A 17,274-nucleotide genomic window follows, 5' to 3' on the forward strand; every position below is an offset into this window, starting at 1 on the left:
CTGTGCTGCGTTCAGGAACCGGCCCTAACCTCGTTATTGTTTTGTTTTTTTCATTTCACGGTCATTGTCCGTTTCCAGAGTGTTTCTGTAATAATACTTTTGTGAAACCAGGAAAAGAAAACACAAAAAGAGTCTGCTAAGATGTTTTTAAACACTTCATCATTGGAGGATTTGTTGTAAAAAATAAACCTTGTGGCAATATTTCTAAAAACCACAAAGGTAAGTTTATTTATACAAGTCATTATCATTTTCTTTAATTATATTGAATAATATAAATCCTGATCTATTAATAACACAAAAGGCTGTTAGAACCATAACATATACAAATGTCTCGCTTTTTTTTTATTGCCTTTTGTTTGTTTGTTCTCTTACTAGTTAAAGAAGAAATACAATTTCAAAAATGTATTAAAACGTGTGATTACATTTTCCACAAAGAAAATCGTTTTACTCTAAATACAGAAAGGAATTCAAAGGTTTACAAATCATTTTGACACATCACCATCTTTAAATGCCACTCTACTTTGTCGTTACTTTGGACGTTGGAAGTCAAAATTACGATGTTTGATAAAGGCAGCATGGAGGTAGGGCTTCCCTCTGGATTGGACGCAGCAAACGTTTGAGAGCGAGCAAAGCAAAGATGGTGGAGCAGCAATAAGTCAAGGAGGTCATCTGATGAAAACATTTAATGTTTATAGATGAATAAAAGGTAGATGTCATAATAATGTGTGGCCACAATGTGGACAAAGCATAAACAAATATTTTGAAGAAACACCACACTCTTATTCAGATATCAGGAATTCAATATTTATGACTTCTCTAATATACAATAAAGATTTATCTAACATTTTTAATTTATAGACCATTCGAATTCACAATGCAAATAACTTTGTTAAGCGCATAGACACAAACACACATTAATCTCTAATCTTTAAAAATAAACAGCAACACACACACACACACACACGCATGCACACACAGAAATATTACTCAAGCATTGGTCATACTAAATGTAGCATGGGACATAATTAAAGGTAAAAAATTGCTGGACAGAATCATTACAGACCAAAAGACAAGGAGAATAAAATTTGCTAACCTGTGTCTATGGCCTGAGAAAACACATACATACAGTATGCAAATCTGTGGTTGTGTATAGGAGTTGTAAGAGGACTTTAGAATCCATATTTCAAGTTGCATGTTAACAGTATTTGCAGATGTAGCAGTGGTGTTAAGAAACCAAAACAGCCACATCAGAATAGCAGTATCTGATGGAAGAAACTGTCTTTTCTTAAAAGAATGTTATTGAGATAAGCATAATTTCCCATTTTATAAACACCTTCATTAAAAGTGAAAAGTCAGCGATTATGCATTGGAACAGCATCTGGGAGGCTACATAGTATGAAGATGTTAAAGGACGAGTAATACCTACAGAAAACATTGAAATAAAATTGTAAGGCAAACTAAGCCCAATGAAGTTTTGTAAAGTAGGAATGAACACTGCTTTGGATCTTGCTGAGAGAGGTCAGACAATAACAACACAAAGAAATCTGATATTTAACTGTGTAAAATAAACTCACTAGTACTTTAGATTTAGGCAAATTATCACCTGAATTGTATTAGATTATTAAAGAAAAAAAATATATAATTATTATATAATATATAATATTCTATCCTGAATTTTCGATACATGTGAACAGGAGTCCGTTGCGGTGGCTGCAGGTCTCACAGTGTGGAACGGCGTCCTCAGTTCTCTCATACCTCACACACCAAATATAATTTTGAGATCAGCTAGGGAGAGTTTGGTGAACGTGCTTCCTGTTCCCGACAGCACGTTCTGGGCCAGCTCCTTCTTCTTCACCTGCAGAGTGGAAATCTTCTCCTCCACTGTATCTTCACACACAAATCTATCAAAAAAAGTATTTTTAGCCAACAAACACAAAATAATAATACAACAGATAAACCAAGTGTCAACCCACCCTGACGTAACCCATTGGTTTTCAAGCTGCCATTTTTTAAATCTTGAGTTTGGTATTTTGTCCAGTGCCATCTGTGTTTATTTAAAACCACAAGTAACCCCCATAGTAAATCATATGTATGCTTATTTGAGAGAATACAGGTTTCAGGCACTTCCACATTGGCTTCACCTAGGCACCAGTCTGTTCATCTGGTCATTTTAATTACAGTCTAAGTAACAGGCCTAAATAAATTATGATCAATGAGCATGTGGATTTGTTGTTCCACTCCTGTCTACCAATTTTGATTTGATCTTCATTTTATGCAACTTTAACATTGTTGTTGTATTCCATTTTGTAATTTGCCTTAGTTTATGATTGTCTCAATACTGTCGTTCTGCAACATTAAAACATGATATAAATAACAATAGGATCCAAACACACTGAAAGTACTGCTTCTTTGTATTTACCTGTGGATGGTGACATCTTTCCTTTGTCCAACTCTATAGATCCGGTCACAGGCCTGATCCTCCAACGCTGGATTCCTGTCAGAGTATTCAGGGTTCAGAGGTTAAAAACTCCATTGTTATAGTGAACACATAAAAGATGTTCAATTTTGTTTCAATGAAGATTCTAAGTCATCCAAGTCGTGGTATCAAATTGGTAAAACCCTCAACAACCTGCATGTTTATCATCATAACTCTCAGGATAGGTATTAATATTTATATAACACCTTTCAGGCAGAATGTAAGAAAAGCAACGAGTAGAGGTTTCAGAGCAGCAGATTTCTTTACTTTTGGATTTGTGTGTTTGCAAGTGTGTCTCACCAGTGCATGTCCATGAGGAAGAGGTGATTTCCTCCAATCAGGTTGAGACCAACTCCTCCAGCACAAAGAGAAATCAGCATCACCTGTGGCACAGAACCAGATATATGAGTTTAGAGACAGATGGACGGACAGTGAAACTGAAACAGTTTAATCACAAAAGAGAAAATCAACATTGTATTTTGTAAACTGACTCATTTGGGACTGATATTCACCTGTGGTCCCTTAAGGTCTGTGTTGAACTCTTCCACCAGGTCCATGCGACGTTTGGGGTTGACAGACCCGTCGATGACGCCGTATCTCAAGCCCATCTGCTGCAGATGAACCTTTACGATGCTTAGCATACTGGTCCACTGGGACACGATGACACTAAACATGACAAGAGGGGAGAAGATACCATGTGGATTACAACTAAACAGCGGTTATAGTTGTGACTCAACACAGAGGTTATAGTTGTGACTGATCAGAGTCGGATTGATCTTGAGAGTTGTTCCTACCTTCTCTGATCAGCATCCTTCTGCCTGATTGCCTCAAGCTCAGACACAATAGCAGCAATCTGGAAAATGGAGATTGAAGAACAAGTTAATTTGTAGTAACAGTAAAATTTGATAAAACAGCAGCGATACGGGAAAACAAGCTGAGGTCTAAATGGTGCTGAATTCAAGTTCCAGGTACTCGTGTTTTTGAAAGAATAACACAGGACATGCGTTTAAATAATCATTATTTTAACTCCCATGCGGGTCCCATTCAGTGTGATAGTGATGTGAGGTTGAGGAGCACAGGTGTCCCCCACCTTGGTGCTCTCACTGGTGTCCTCAAACAGTTGAGAGGGGAAGTGGGTGCCATTAAGTGCCACGGTGTCTTTGGGGTCCGGGCCCGATGGTGAGGGGTTCGAGGAGAGTGACAGAGCGTTGAGCTGCTCCTCCAGAGACAAGACGATCCCGTCACCCTGCAGCTCCGCCGAGTCGAGAGTCTTAGCAGAGGGAGGAAGTGAAAAAAGGAAAGAATTTCTTACACTTCCCATTAAACAAAGATAAAGTGAACAAAACGAAAACAAACACATTTTAAAGGGTCACAGAAGCACTGTTAAATGAGCATTAACATCAATAAGACGACATTTGATGATGTCGTGAAGCAGCATGGGATCATGGGAGTTGTTTTCTTCAACACCGTTGTCAATGAAAATCTACATGACGCAACTCAGGCGCAAATCATGTTCATAAAGGAGGTAATGAGTTTTATTCAAGTAACACAGCAAACGGTAATTGGGAATCGTGAGCCATTACGAGTGACCAATACAGAGGAAGGAAAAACACACCAACTGATTAACTGGCTAGCAGTCTGTTTTTCCCTTCATACGTTGTTTGCCCCAAAAGAGATGGACAAAACCCTTGTATACCCAGATAGAACGCAAATAAAGGGCAAAACAAAATTAAATGTCACTTTACCTTGAATAAAAATGAGGATATATCTGGTTTTGTTGGAAACATTTTGAATAAGGTAACTAAACAGGCCAACAAAATATATAACGTAGGTCTAGTAATTTTTTGACATTGCAATGAAGAATTGATACAAATAATATCTCTAAGACCCTGTTGAAACCCTGGTGTGTTTATGTGTATGAGCTCATACCTTCTTCAGGAGGGACAGATGACAGCAGCACTGTCGCAGGCGCAGCAGCAGGGACAGGATGTGGATGGTGCTGGACTCCTGCCGTGAGCTCGGCACAGTAGCTTCAGGCTGTGACATGCCAAACTCTTGGGCAACTGGAGAGAGAAGCCCCACATACACGTGCAGTTTTGAAACACCACAGTTTCATAGATTTGTTTTCAGCTCCAATGTAAAATTCTCATTTCTCTTTGTTTATTTTATTGTAATATAATATTTTTTTCTGTATGATTATGTGCTGTGATAAGTAAAAACTCCTGACTACTAAAAACACTGTTTCATGTGTATATTTGTAATATATAACTCAGCCATACAAAAATATTATACAGTACATACTGCAAAATGTAAGCAGATTTTTAAACAGGCCAGCTTTGCCACAAGAAGAAGCAAAGAATGGATTTTTGTTCATTATTTTTTTTTTACTATAATAATCCTACAAAAAACAGGAGATAGAAGACCCATAGACAGCGGTGTGCGTTCAAACCTGAACTTTGCACTGTACAGTTCTGATCCGATTGCTCAGGAGAGATGTCAAAACCAGTTCTGAACAGCTCTTAATCACACATGTCACAAGGGCCAGTAATCATTACAAACTCAGCCAGTTCAGTTGAGGACTATAAAACAACCAGCAGATGTCTCACCTTTGTCAAAAGGATTAGAAGAGGGCATGTTCCCCTTTTTCACCTCATTTCCTTCATGTCTCTTCAGGTAGTTCTGCAGAGTGGATCTAAAAAAAAATAGGAAAGATATTAACATTCCAAAAAATGTTTAATGATTGATCCACAGCATCCAACAAGATTTAACCTCTTTCCAGCTCTTTTTTTTCATGTATTTACACACATCCACAGGAGGAAGAGGAAATCTTTTTGTTAATTTTTTAATAAATTAGAAATCAAGGCACCTCTCCTGGAACCGTCACCTTATCGTGGTGGAGAGGTTTGCGTGTCCCTGTGAACCTGAGGGCTGTGTTGTCTGGAGCCTTGTGCTCCTGGTAGGGTCTCTCATGGCAGAGTGGTCTCAGGTGAGGGGCCAGACTAAGAATGGTTCAAAAACCCTCAATGAATATCGACGGAAGAGGAGATGTGACCCGGCCCGGAGGAAGCCCGGGGCCCCCGTCTGGAGCTAGGCCCAGACGGAGGGCTCGATGGCGAGCGCCTGGTGGCCGGGTTTGCCACGGAGCCCGGTCGGGCACAGCCCGAACAAACTACGTGGCACCCCCCCTCTCTTCATCTCATGGGCCCACCACCTGTGGGAAGACCCGTTGGGGTCGGGTGCGCAGTCACATGGGTGGCAGCGAAGGTCAGGGGTCTCGACGGACCAGACCCGGGCGGCAGAAGCTGGCTCTGGGGACGTGGAACGTCACCTCGCTGTGGGGAAAGGAACCGGAGCTTGTGAGGGAGGTGGAGCGCTACCAGTTAGATCTGGTGGGGCTTACCTCCACGCACAGTCTCGGTTCTGGTACCGTACTCCTGGATAAGGGTTGGACTCTATTCTTCTCCGGAGTTGCCAAGGGCGTGAGGCGCCGGGCGGGTGTGGGGATACTCATAAATCCCCGGCTGAGCGCCGCGGTGTTGGAGTTTACCCCGGTAGACGAGAGGGTCGCCTCCCTGCGCCTAAGGGTTGTAGGGGGGAAAACTCTGACTGTTGTTTGTGCGTATGCACCAAACAGCAGCTCAGAGTACTCGGCCTTCTTGGAGACCCTGAATGGAGTCCTGCATGGGGGCTCCAGTAGGGGACTCCGTAGTTCTGCTGGGTGACTTCAACGCCCACGTGGGCAACGATGGAGATACCTGGAGAGGCGTGGTGGGGAGGAACGGCCTCCCTGATCTGAACCCGAGCGGTCGTTTGTTATTGGACTTCTGTGCTAGTCATGGATTATCCATAACAAACACCATGTTCGAACATAAGGGTGCTCATAAGTGTACCTGGTACCAGAGTACCCTAGGCCGAAGATCAATGATCGATTTTGTGATCGTGTCATCTGATCTGAGGCCGCATGTTTTGGACACTCGGGTAAAGAGAGGGGCGGAACTGTCAACCGACCACCATCTGGTTGTGAGTTGGATCAGGGAATGGGGGAAATTTCCGGATAGACCTGGTAAGCCCAAACGAGTAGTGCGGGTGAACTGGGAACGTCTGGAGGAGGCCCCCGTCCTAGGTATCTTCAACTCACACCTCCGGCGGAGTTTTTCTGGCATTCCTGTGGAGGTTGGGGACATTGAGCCGGAGTGGGCAGTGTTCAAAGCCTCCATTGCTGAAGCTGCGGTGGCTAGCTGTGGCCTCAGGGTCTTAGGTTCCACAAGGGGCGGTAACCCTCGGACACCGTGGTGGACACCGGTGGTCAGGGAAGCCGTCCGATTGAAGAAGGAGGCCTTCCGGGATATGATATCCTGGAGGACTCCTGACTCGGTTGCAGGGTACCGACAGGCCCGAAGGGCTGCAGCTGCTGCCGTGTCGGAGGCTAAGCAGCGGGTGTGGGAGAAGTTCGGAGAGGTCATGGAGAAGGACTTTCGGTCGGCACCAAAGTGTTTCTGGAAGACTATCCGGCACCTCAGGAGGGGGAAACGGGGAACCATCCAAGCTGTGTACAGTAAGGATGGGACTCTGTTGACCTCAACTGAGGAGGTCGTCGGACGTTGGAAGGAACACTTTGAGGAACTCCTGAATCCGAATAACACGCCCTCTATGTTGGAGGCAGAGCTCGAGGTTGATGGTGTTTCGTCGTCAATTTCCCTGGTGGAGGTCACTGAGGTAGTCAAACATCTCCGCAGTGGCAAAGCCCCAGGGATTGATGAGATCCAGCCAGAAATGCTAAAGGCTCTGGGTGTTGAGGGGCTGTCATGGTTGACACGCCTATTCAACATCGCGTGGGAGTCGGGTACAGTGCCAAAGGAGTGGCAAACCGGGGTGGTGGTTCCCCTGTTCAAAAAGGGGGACCAGAGAGTGTGTACCAATTATCAGGGTATCACACTTCTCAGCCTCCCTGGTAAAGTCTACTCCAAGGTGCTGGAAAGGAGGGTTCGGCCGATCGTCGAACCTCAGATTGAAGAGGAACAATGCGGTTTTCGCCCCGGACGTGGAACTACGGACCAGCTCTTCACTCTCGCAAGGATCCTGGAGGGGGCCTGGTAGTATGCCCATCCGGTCCACTTGTGTTTTGTGGATCTGGAGAAGGCGTATGACCGGGTCCCCCGGGAGAAACTGTGGGAGGTGCTGCGGGAGTATGGGGTAAGGGGGTCTCTCCTCAGGGCCATCCAATCTCTGTACTCCCAAAGCGAGAGCTGTGTTCGGGTCCTCGGCAGCCAGTCAGTTTCGTTCTCAGTGGGTGCTGGTCTCCGCCAGGGCTGCGCCTTGTCACCAATCCTGTTTGTGATATACATGGACAGGATATCGAGGCGTAGTCGTGGTGGGGAGGGGTTGCAGTTCGGTGGTCTGAGGATCTCGTCACTGCTTTTTGCGGATGATGTGGTCCTCATTGGATCATCGGCTTGTGACCTTCAGCACTCACTGGATCGGCTGGCGGCCGAGTGTGAAGCGGCTGGGATGAGGATCAGCACCGCTAAATCTGAGGCCATGACTCTTAGCAGGAAACCGATGGATTGCTTACTCCGGGTAGGAAATGAGTCCTTAGCCCAAGTGAAGGAGTTCAAGTACCTCGGGGTCTTGTTCGCGAGTGAGGGTACTATGGAGCGTGAGATTGGCCGGAGAATCGGAGCAGCGGGGGCGGTATTGTGTTCGCTTTACCGCACCGTTGTAACGAAAAGAGAGCTGAGCCGCAAGGCAAAGATCTCGATCTACCGGTCGATCTTCGTTCCTATCCTCACCTATGGTCATGAGGGCTGGGTGATGACCGAAAGGACGAGATCGCGGGTACAAGCGGCCGAGATGAGTTTTCTCAGAAGGGTGGCTGGCGTCTCCCTTAGGGATAGGGTGAGAAGCTCAGTCATCCGTGAGGGACTCGGATTAGAGCCGCTGCTCCTTTACTTAGAAAGGAGTCAGCTGAGGTGGTTCGGGCATCTGGTAAGGATGCCCACTGGGCGCCTCCCTTGGGAGGTGTTTCAGGCACGTCCAGTGGGGAGGAGACCTCGGGGAAGACCCAGGACTAGGTGGAGAGATTATATCTCAACACTGGCCTGGGAACGCCTCGGGATCCCCCCGTCAGAGCTGGTCAATGTGGCCCGGGAAAGGGAAGTCTGGGGCCCCCTGCTTGAGCTGCTCCCCCCGCGACCCGACCCCGGATAAGCGGATGACGATGAGATGATGAGAGAGAGAGAGAAATCAAGGCAAGTAGGTGTGTTACCTGGATTGGGCAAAGACCACATCATACACCGCCTGCTCATCCTTGGACAGTTTGAGTCGATGCACCTCGCAGGTCCGATCAGGAAGAGACACCTGAAACAATCATTATTCATGATTATTATTTATCATTGTCTTATTACTTATACCCTCGCTGCTGTAACTTCACTAACTTCCTCTGACTGATCAGAGGTCTGATTAAAGATTATAGCGACCCCTGCAGACGGCATGGTGATAATTTCTGTTGGGCTCTGCAGGAAACAGCAATCAATCAGATACTGACATTAAAACAAAAAACAATGCTTTGGCCTTTACAATGAGCCAGGTACAGTATATAAAGTATAAGGACCAGTCCAGTGTGTCTCTGTGTGTGCGTGTGTGTGTCTACCAGAGGTTTTCCTTTGGAGTCCATCTGGTTTTTGGTTCTTCGGAGCAGTAAAGTCCTCGTCAGGATTTTCAGCCTCTCTCTGCCTCTGTTAGAGCCGTTGTCGACCTGAGCTTTCCAGAGTTTGTACTCATCAAATGGAGAACAACGCAGAAACCTGAGGAAAGGACAGTGAATGAATACTGTCCCCATAAAGGATTGATTTTAAAGGATGTTGGGGCAGATATATATCAATGCTTTGTTGCCCCCTTTCATTCATAAATTCTGAAAAAAAATTGAATCAAAACAAAGCAGTCTCGGAAAGAAGCGCACCTGTCCAACATGCAGTCAAAGCCTTTCGACTAAGAAGGTATTTTAAAAGCTCTGTGTTTTCTTCTTACTTAAGCAGTGAGTACATGTCCAACAGGTTGTTCTGGATGGGTGTACCAGTGACTGCCCAGCGGGCGCCAGCCCTCAGCCGACACACCGCCATGGACGTCTGCACTTTTGGGTTTTTTATGTTGTGGGCTTCATCAAGTATCATACGGGCCCAGGCCACTCGCAGAAGAGGAGACGAGTGCAGTGGCTGAGGAAAAAATTACAAAAGATGAAGTTTACTCGTGTCTGAGGATTTCGTTTTATCAGCATTATTTTTTATTATAATCGGTACCAAAATGGCTTTGAAGCTGGACAGCTGTAGTCAGAACTGTGGCTTTAAATCATAATTGCTCACCACGTCATCAGAATCCTTGGATGGTTTTTCTGCCTCCTCCTTCTGGACGGAAATCTCCTTAGAGACCAAACCGTATGTGGTCACCACCACATCGTGGTCTGCCAGCCTGAGGAGATGGACAGTGAACACGGAACTCAGTTTGACTGTGTGTACCATGTTATTGTTCTCAGAATAGGTGTTTGTGTCCTTCAGCTGCAACATTTTAATTCATAATTGACAGGCATAATGCTAAAGAACTGTCAAAGACGAAAATGTATGCAACTGGAAAGATGGTGTGTGTGTGTGATCCCTCACACTTTGGCACTTCTCTCTCTGTTGGGCCCGTGGTACAGACACACACTGAGCCTGCCCGTCTTCACATGTCTCTCAATCTCCTTCTTCCAGTGGTGAATCAAAGAGGCAGGGCAGATGATCAGGGTTCCTTTAGAAACCACAAGACTGGAGTCTGGATGATGAACAAATGCAAAAAAAATATATAAGAGGTATTACTTAAATTAAATCATGCACATATACAATTCATGTTGCCTATTTTTATCAGAGCAAATTAAAGAGTTCTCGTTACCAGTTTTGGAGATCCATTTCTCCAGTTTCTTCTCTTCCTTCTTTTCTTCTTTCTCTTTTGCCTTGATCTTCTTGGCAAGTATGAGAGAAATCATGGTCAGGGTTTTTCCGAGACCCATGTCATCCGCTGATTCCAAAAAGGGGGAGCAAGAAACACAAAGGGAGGAAATGATCATAAATTAATAATACAACTGCTTGATAAAGTGGACAAAGCACTTTGGTGGTATATTGTCTTTGTAGTGACGATCACATCAAACACATCTCAATGACCTACTGCCACAGAAACATGTCATCTCTTACTCAGAACGGAAAAGGAACAAGTAACACCATCTTCAACTATTATTCCATCTCTGTTCCCACAGTTTTCACCATGATGTGGTAACAGTCCTCATTTTAACCTCTTCAATAAAAAATGGAATGTTACTTGGTAGAGTGTGGCCAAACATTCTCAGGACCAATGAATTATTCTCTGCAAAACTGGTTAAAATAAAACAATAAAATAAAACAAAGTAAAAAATGTTATTTTTTTAAACCGCTTTGTGCATAACAGTGCCAAAATGTAATGAGATCTTAACCTCCATGGTGAAGGTATTAATATTAAATGGTGAGCATACCCAGAATTCCTCCGCAGGGATTCTGGCCTTCTCTCCAGAGCAGCCAAGCCAAAGCTCTCCTCTGATGAGCCAGGAGCGACACCTGATCAGCCAATCACAAGCGACAATGTTATTAGAGTAATAGAAAGGACCAATCATATAACGATTTATATGCTACCAATGAAATATTTTCATAATTACAAATACAGTATGGACAAAAGTATCTGGACAATGCTGCTGTAAGAGCCTCGACTCTTCTTTCCACCAGATTTTGGAAACAAAAAGTAAACAAAAGGTGTGTAGACAGGGGTGATGCATATCTTAAGGCCGAATTATAGTCGGGTTGCACGCACGCACGCATGCACGCAAGACACGCAACACGCCCCTTTCGTGCCCTCAGCGGGCTTGCGTGCGTCCGCCAATTTTTGTAACTACACGACAAAGCGACGCGAGCCTCACGCAGCCCGCAAGGCTTGTGATTGGTCGGCTTACTACATCCCGTCCGGAGTCTAGTTTCCAGTTTCATGCCCCACAATATGCGGAAATCACGGAAGATTTAGAAGAATGAATATGGACCAAATAGATGAGCACTTGGCAGAAGAGATCCGAAAGTATGACCACTTGTATAACCCGACACTGACTGGCCGATTTGTCCGCCAGAAATGGGCTATGAGGAGCCGGAGTGGCGATCTAAATAAACAGTCGACGAAGAAGCACACGTCTCTTCTTTGTTTGTCTTCGACAAACAACGTGACTCCGCCTAGTGTTCTGGCGGTGAATTGCGTTGCAACTCGCGCAACACGTTGGTGAAGCATAAACCAAAACGAGTCCGTCGATGCAGCTGCGTGGCCTTCCGCGGTTGCAGTCGCACAACTATAATTCGGCCTTAATTCATAGTATAAGATAATCTATGTGAAGCACTGGTGAAAAACCAGACTGCAGCCCGGGGGATAGCAGCACCTTGATGCCCTTTGGGTCTGGGACTTCGGCCTCAGCGTCGGGGCAGGATTCCATGGATTTGTGGAGGTGGTCAATGGCCTCGCTGGTGGCGTTTTTCACTTCCAGCATACGGTCATTGGTCATCCTGCCACCGTAAAAGGCCTGAGCCTGCGGGTTAGCTGGCAAAAAGAAAGAGCGAGGATTAGGGTATTCGTAGGAATGGTAAAGACCAAATAGAAATTACTTTACATAAATGGAGAGGAATATAGTACATATACAACACAAAGGTGAAAAAGAGAGCTGAAACAATTCAGGTTCAAATTCAGTTTCTTGGCTTCAAAAATTATTAACTGATATTTCTCAACAAAAACTCTTGATCAGCCTACCTCCATACATCTGGGTGTAGCCCTGGCTCAGCTGGAGTCCCAGGGAACTGGTGGAGGCTTGGTGCTGAGAGAGGCCTGGAGCCGGAGGGGCAGGGAGAAGGATGCTGCCCCCCTGTCGACTGAATGGGTTGAACTGACTGCTACCTGGTCTAACATCATTGCTGCGATGTTCAACCTTGGTCTCTGGAAGAAAAGCGATTATGGCAGGTACCATGTTAGTATGCTCACTTTACAGTTTTTCTCAATTCCTTTAGCACGATTTTTAAAACAAGGCCCAGTGTTTCAAAACGCTACACACACTTAGCACAACCACACACCCAATCAGCAGAACACTTCATATCCTTTGCAAAATGAAACACTCTTGTAAAAACTATACACTAATTTATCAAAACCATATTTTGTTACCATATGAAACACACACGCTTCATATGACTTAATTCAGTTTGAACCAGTTACACACTGCTGTTGCTAACCTAAAACTCTTTTAGCAATTCCAGTTCTCAGTGATGAGAGTACTGTCAGTGAAGTACACAGAGAAAGTGCAAATATACAATAAATTCGCCAAACACTACACAAGACCAATGCTTCGTCTCCGTATGATTTGTCTCCATATACCCAAACATACCCGAATCACAACAAAACATTTCCCAGTTTGAATAACACTACTGTAGGAGCAAAAGTCAGGTGATCTCACCGGCTGCATTTCTATAGTGCTTAAAGCTGATAGGTGTGTCTACAAATAAGAAATCATATGTTTCCATACCCGATGGCTGTGTTGAACCAATTGGCTCATAGGGGTGGTATTTTGACAGTAAGTGCTTTGGAATTGCAAGCAAGTTACATCTTGATATACTTCTGTGTCGAATGTATACAAGTGTGTTGAGTGTTTTGCAAATCACTGTGTGTACTGTTTTGCAAAAAGTGTGAAGCTGACATTGCGGTGCAAATCTGGGCCGATGTTTTGCTCCTTGAGTGTAAGGTAATTTTTGTTAATGTGTAATACTTTTGATTTAAGTGTTTATGCAATCGAAAAAAACTGTAAAGTAACCTGCTTTCCACACTGTGAAGAGGATATAAGTTGTTTCTGCAGAGCTTCTTTTACCTCAGGGTTTGATGCCTTTTTAAGTCCTGATTACTGACTAACAACAACCGGATTAATAAGGAGCTGAGGTGAGAGTCTGAATAATTAATAATTTGTGATTAAGACGTGCTGTAACAATTGAATGGGGGGAAATCTTCTGCACCTTTGTGCAGTGGGTGAGTTACCTGGGTGAGAGGCAGCAGTGAGGCGCAGAGACTCCAATGTGTCCTCCAGCTCCTTGACCTGAGTCTTCAACCTCTCTCCTTTATCTGGCAGAGCCGCCACATTCACCACAGACAGAGTGGCCTGACCAGGCGTGAAAAAGGGGGTAGGACAGACGGACAAGACACATAAATATGAATACACATAGGACATTAAAAAGGTAAACCCTTCTTGGTCATTTAAAGGTAAAAGTCAAGTTGCAGTTGTGGTCTAAACTAAATATATTGTTTTTTTTACTAGTTAATGTAAATAACTATCACAATTTAAACATTTAGTATTCTGAGATTTCATTATGTCTTTATTATCATCTAAATAATAATTATAATTATAATAATACAAATATTCTCCATGTAGTTGCTATATAGTGACGATCCTCACTTTCCATCCACAGGCCTGTGCCAGATTTGTTCTAGATTTGTTCTAAACTGATACATTGGCATGGTTGATATTATCAGCGGATTTTAGCTCATCACGAATAAAGCAAATTTAAATGGGAATAAAAAAAAAAAATCCATTAAAAAAATATTTTAGGCGTGTGTGAGTTAAACATCTTGATAAGAATTGTTTATAATATTACCAAAAGCCTCAGAAATACAGTATTGTTCCATCTTTAATTTGTACAATAGAGTTGCTAATGCACAAAATGTATAGCTTTCAAAGTCGGACCAAATACAACTAATCAAGTGTTCCTCAGATGGTCCTTCACTCACCTTTTTCTGTTGAAGCTGAGCAGTGAGCTGCCTATGCAGCTCCTTGGGATCTTCCTGGTGACCTTTGGCCTTAGATGCTGGCTGAAACCCTGAGAAGCTGGTCAGGCTTTTTTGTACAGCAGTGACAGGAGTGGGAGGTTTCACTGACACCAACACTACATCATCATCTTGGTGATTTTTGGTTTGACTGGACTCGGACTGTGTCAGTTGGTTATTTGTGGAGGTACTGGTGTTAGAAGAGTCCCTGCTGCTTGGTGGAGATTTAGAAGTGCTCTCTTTCACCGCAGAGTCAGATTGTTTCACCACATCTGTAGTTGCTTGCAGTGGCAAGTCTTTGGCAGTATCCTGTGAGGTTTTATTTGTTTTCTCAGGAGGAAAAGCAGTGACCCTGGAGTTGGAAATAGTATTTTCCATTTTACTCTGGATAGTTTGGATCTCTTCAGTCCTGCTTTCAATCTTATCTGTCATATGTTCCACATCATTAGCTTTCGGACCGTTTCTCTCCTCATCGGAAACTCTTTTCTTTATCTTCATGCCTGGTGGAAGCGGTTTACTTTGATAGGTATCCGGGGAATCCATCTTCTTTCTCTCCTTTTCTTCCACTAGTGCCCCAACAATCTCCACACTTTCTTTCTGATAACCTTCTCCTCCTTCAACCTTGTGACTTGCCTCGCTGTCTGTCTCATCTCTTTCCTTCTCCCTCCCTCTCCCCTCTGAGTCTTTGTCAATCTTGGAGAGGGCCTTGAAGGGATTTCGGACAGGTGGCAGACAGGAGGGGTGGAGCTGCATGTCAGATAGAGGGCTTCTCTTTTCTTTGTCTGGCTGCAAAGATGTAACACAACAGAAAAAGATAAAAGGTTTTTAAGTCACAGTATATGAATAAGAATGTGTATAGTGAAATCTTTGACAGGTGCTATCTTACCACAGTCCAAGGAACACTTCCACACCACCTCTGGCCTTCTTTTTTACCAATAACACACCGATAGAATAACCTGGAAAAATACAGAATGAACATAAAACTCAAAGATCCAATCTGACCAACAGATGTCTCCGTTTCAACTATGTCCGTTTGGATCTTTGCAAACAAGATTACGCAACAACAACTGGTTGGATTACGACGAAACTAGATGGAGGATACGATGTTAGTCAGCCAAGGATATATTCAATTTTGGTGCTGATCTGGATCAGAAGGCAGATTCAATATAGTTTTTTTTTCCCTTCCTAAGATTTTGAGATTGGGTGTTTTTCAACAGTTTCAATGAATTGTCAAAGATCAGGCAGGTTTAGAGGACTGAAATTGATGACTTTGTACAGTTTGCTGCAGATCCAAATAGAAATTGCATTTAAATGTGGTTTCATAAAGGGTTGTAGGGCCTTGGCAGAGGAATGCACTCTACCGTTTGCCATTCAGGTTGATGTTGCTTTATCGCTCAGCCCTAATTGCAAGATCTAGCATAATTAATAATCAACATGACTAATGTTATGACCATAACATTAGTCATGTTGGTTATTGACCACCTGCACACACACCTGTGGCTCTGCTGCTGTTGACTGTAGGTGAGCGCTTGGAGCTCCACCATTGAATCTTCATGCTGGAGGCAGTGGGATGGCGAGATGCTGTGGGGGGGAATAATAATGCAGATCAAAAACATCAACTTGAATCTGTGAGGAAATTTTGTTTTTCCTAATCTCAAAAGAGGAAGAATTTGCCAAATGGCTTATATATCATGCCATGAAATATTTAGAGAGCTTTCACCTAAACAACTCTATGACCCGGTGTTTATATCAGTGTGTCCCAAAAGAATAAGACGTTTGAGTCAGGAAAAAAAAAAGAGAGAATGCTAACCATCTAATAAGGGGTCCCATATTTACATGGAGGAAGGTGGTCCTATTTAACTCTATTTTGAACAACTAAAATTTTGACACATTTGAAAGGTTCGGTGCGTAGAATTTAGTGACAGTTTGTCCAGTCTGGAATACAGAAAAATATAACCACTCCCGATGTTAATATAAAGTATTTAAATATAAAGGGCTCATTCTGGGGTAAAGAAAATACAATTCACAGTAAACACACTATTGAAAACATTGCTAGGATTATTTTATAATCAATGTCTGCAAATAGATCCCAGCAACCTAAATCCTACACACTGGACCTTTAATTATCCCTGAGTCATCTTGACATAGGAAGTCGTAGTTGTCAGTTCTGTGGTGGGTTCAGCTCCATGTCTTTTACAGACCACCCTGGACATCTTCTCTGAATCCTTCTCACAGTGTTAAGTGGTGACAGAGGAAACATGTCCCCTCGGCGATGAAGTGAATACCTGGCCACCTGACTGAAGTCACAGCCTTCCTTATCAACGCAGACGTAAAAGCTTTTTCCTTTTCTCGGACCATCTTTCACGCCGGTTTTTAACATACACAAACCACCTGGATGAGGATAAAGAGGAGAATCATATAAATTAGCCAGCAAGAGGTTCTATTGAGCTAAAGTTACATTAACGTGTCTTATCGGGGGTTTAAAACATAGCTACGACTTCCGGAAACTCCACATAAATAGCTGTCTTTCTTCTGCTTAGCGTAAGTAAAGACGGACATTGACTTATTGAGACTTACCGTGAACATTACAGGGGACCTTTTCCATTGTCCGGACACGTTCAGTTTCAGTTTCAGCTGCTCAAATGTGAGATTCAGATTTTTCGTATCGACCAATCACAACCGTGAGAAAGCACATCCGCCCTTTACAAGTTAAAATAAAGGGTAACTTCCAAATAAAAAACGTGCTTACTTCAACTTTGAAGGTCAATATACACTATAAAACATTAAGATATAAAATATATGGTAATAAATGAACCAAAGTTAGAAAATAAAATATTATACTTAAAGCTACCGCATATGATTTTCGCTCAATCACTTTTATTGTGAAATGTTTCAAAGAACCGTTGTTGAAC

The 17,274-nt window shown here is 43.4% G+C and overlaps 1 protein-coding gene across 2 annotated transcripts; it reads right to left on the reverse strand.

The window, feature by feature from the left end:
* Positions 1 to 668: 668 nt before the first annotated feature.
* On the reverse strand, positions 669 to 17,176 carry ttf2 (transcription termination factor, RNA polymerase II). 2 transcript variants are annotated; one of them, XM_053440375.1, is made up of 23 exons: positions 16,940 to 17,176; positions 16,648 to 16,753; positions 15,857 to 15,943; positions 15,249 to 15,318; positions 14,327 to 15,148; positions 13,580 to 13,700; positions 12,314 to 12,496; positions 11,949 to 12,106; positions 11,010 to 11,091; positions 10,397 to 10,522; positions 10,129 to 10,279; positions 9,835 to 9,940; positions 9,503 to 9,687; positions 9,126 to 9,279; positions 8,742 to 8,833; positions 5,083 to 5,168; positions 4,406 to 4,539; positions 3,567 to 3,746; positions 3,271 to 3,329; positions 2,989 to 3,142; positions 2,777 to 2,859; positions 2,420 to 2,494; positions 669 to 1,901 (listed from the first exon to the last, which is right to left on the reverse strand). In XM_053440375.1, exons 1-23 carry the CDS (start codon positions 16,965 to 16,967, stop codon positions 1,757 to 1,759), a joined length of 3,387 nt encoding a protein of 1,128 aa, XP_053296350.1. In that variant the 5' UTR covers positions 16,968 to 17,176; the 3' UTR covers positions 669 to 1,756. The 2 variants fall into 2 exon arrangements, with proteins under 2 accessions (XP_053296350.1, XP_053296351.1); XM_053440376.1 differs by lacking the exon at positions 16,648 to 16,753 and having other exon boundaries at positions 16,940 to 17,007.
* Positions 17,177 to 17,274: the final 98 nt, after the last annotated feature.

This window comes from Pleuronectes platessa, chromosome 14 (genome assembly GCF_947347685.1).
Source record: "Pleuronectes platessa chromosome 14, fPlePla1.1, whole genome shotgun sequence".
Lineage (NCBI taxonomy): Eukaryota > Metazoa > Chordata > Actinopteri > Pleuronectiformes > Pleuronectidae > Pleuronectes > Pleuronectes platessa.

Coding starts and splice junctions, on each gene's coding strand:
- ttf2 (XM_053440375.1), bottom strand. CDS start 16,967: ATGGAAAAGGTCCCCTGTAATGTTCACG. Junction 12,107..12,313: donor CTACACCCAGATGTATGGAG/GTAGGCTGATCA, acceptor TCTTTTTGCCAG/CTAACCCGCAGGCTCAGGCC. Junction 1,902..2,419: donor AAAGATGTCACCATCCACAG/GTAAATACAAAG, acceptor TTTTTTTGATAG/ATTTGTGTGTGAAGATACAG.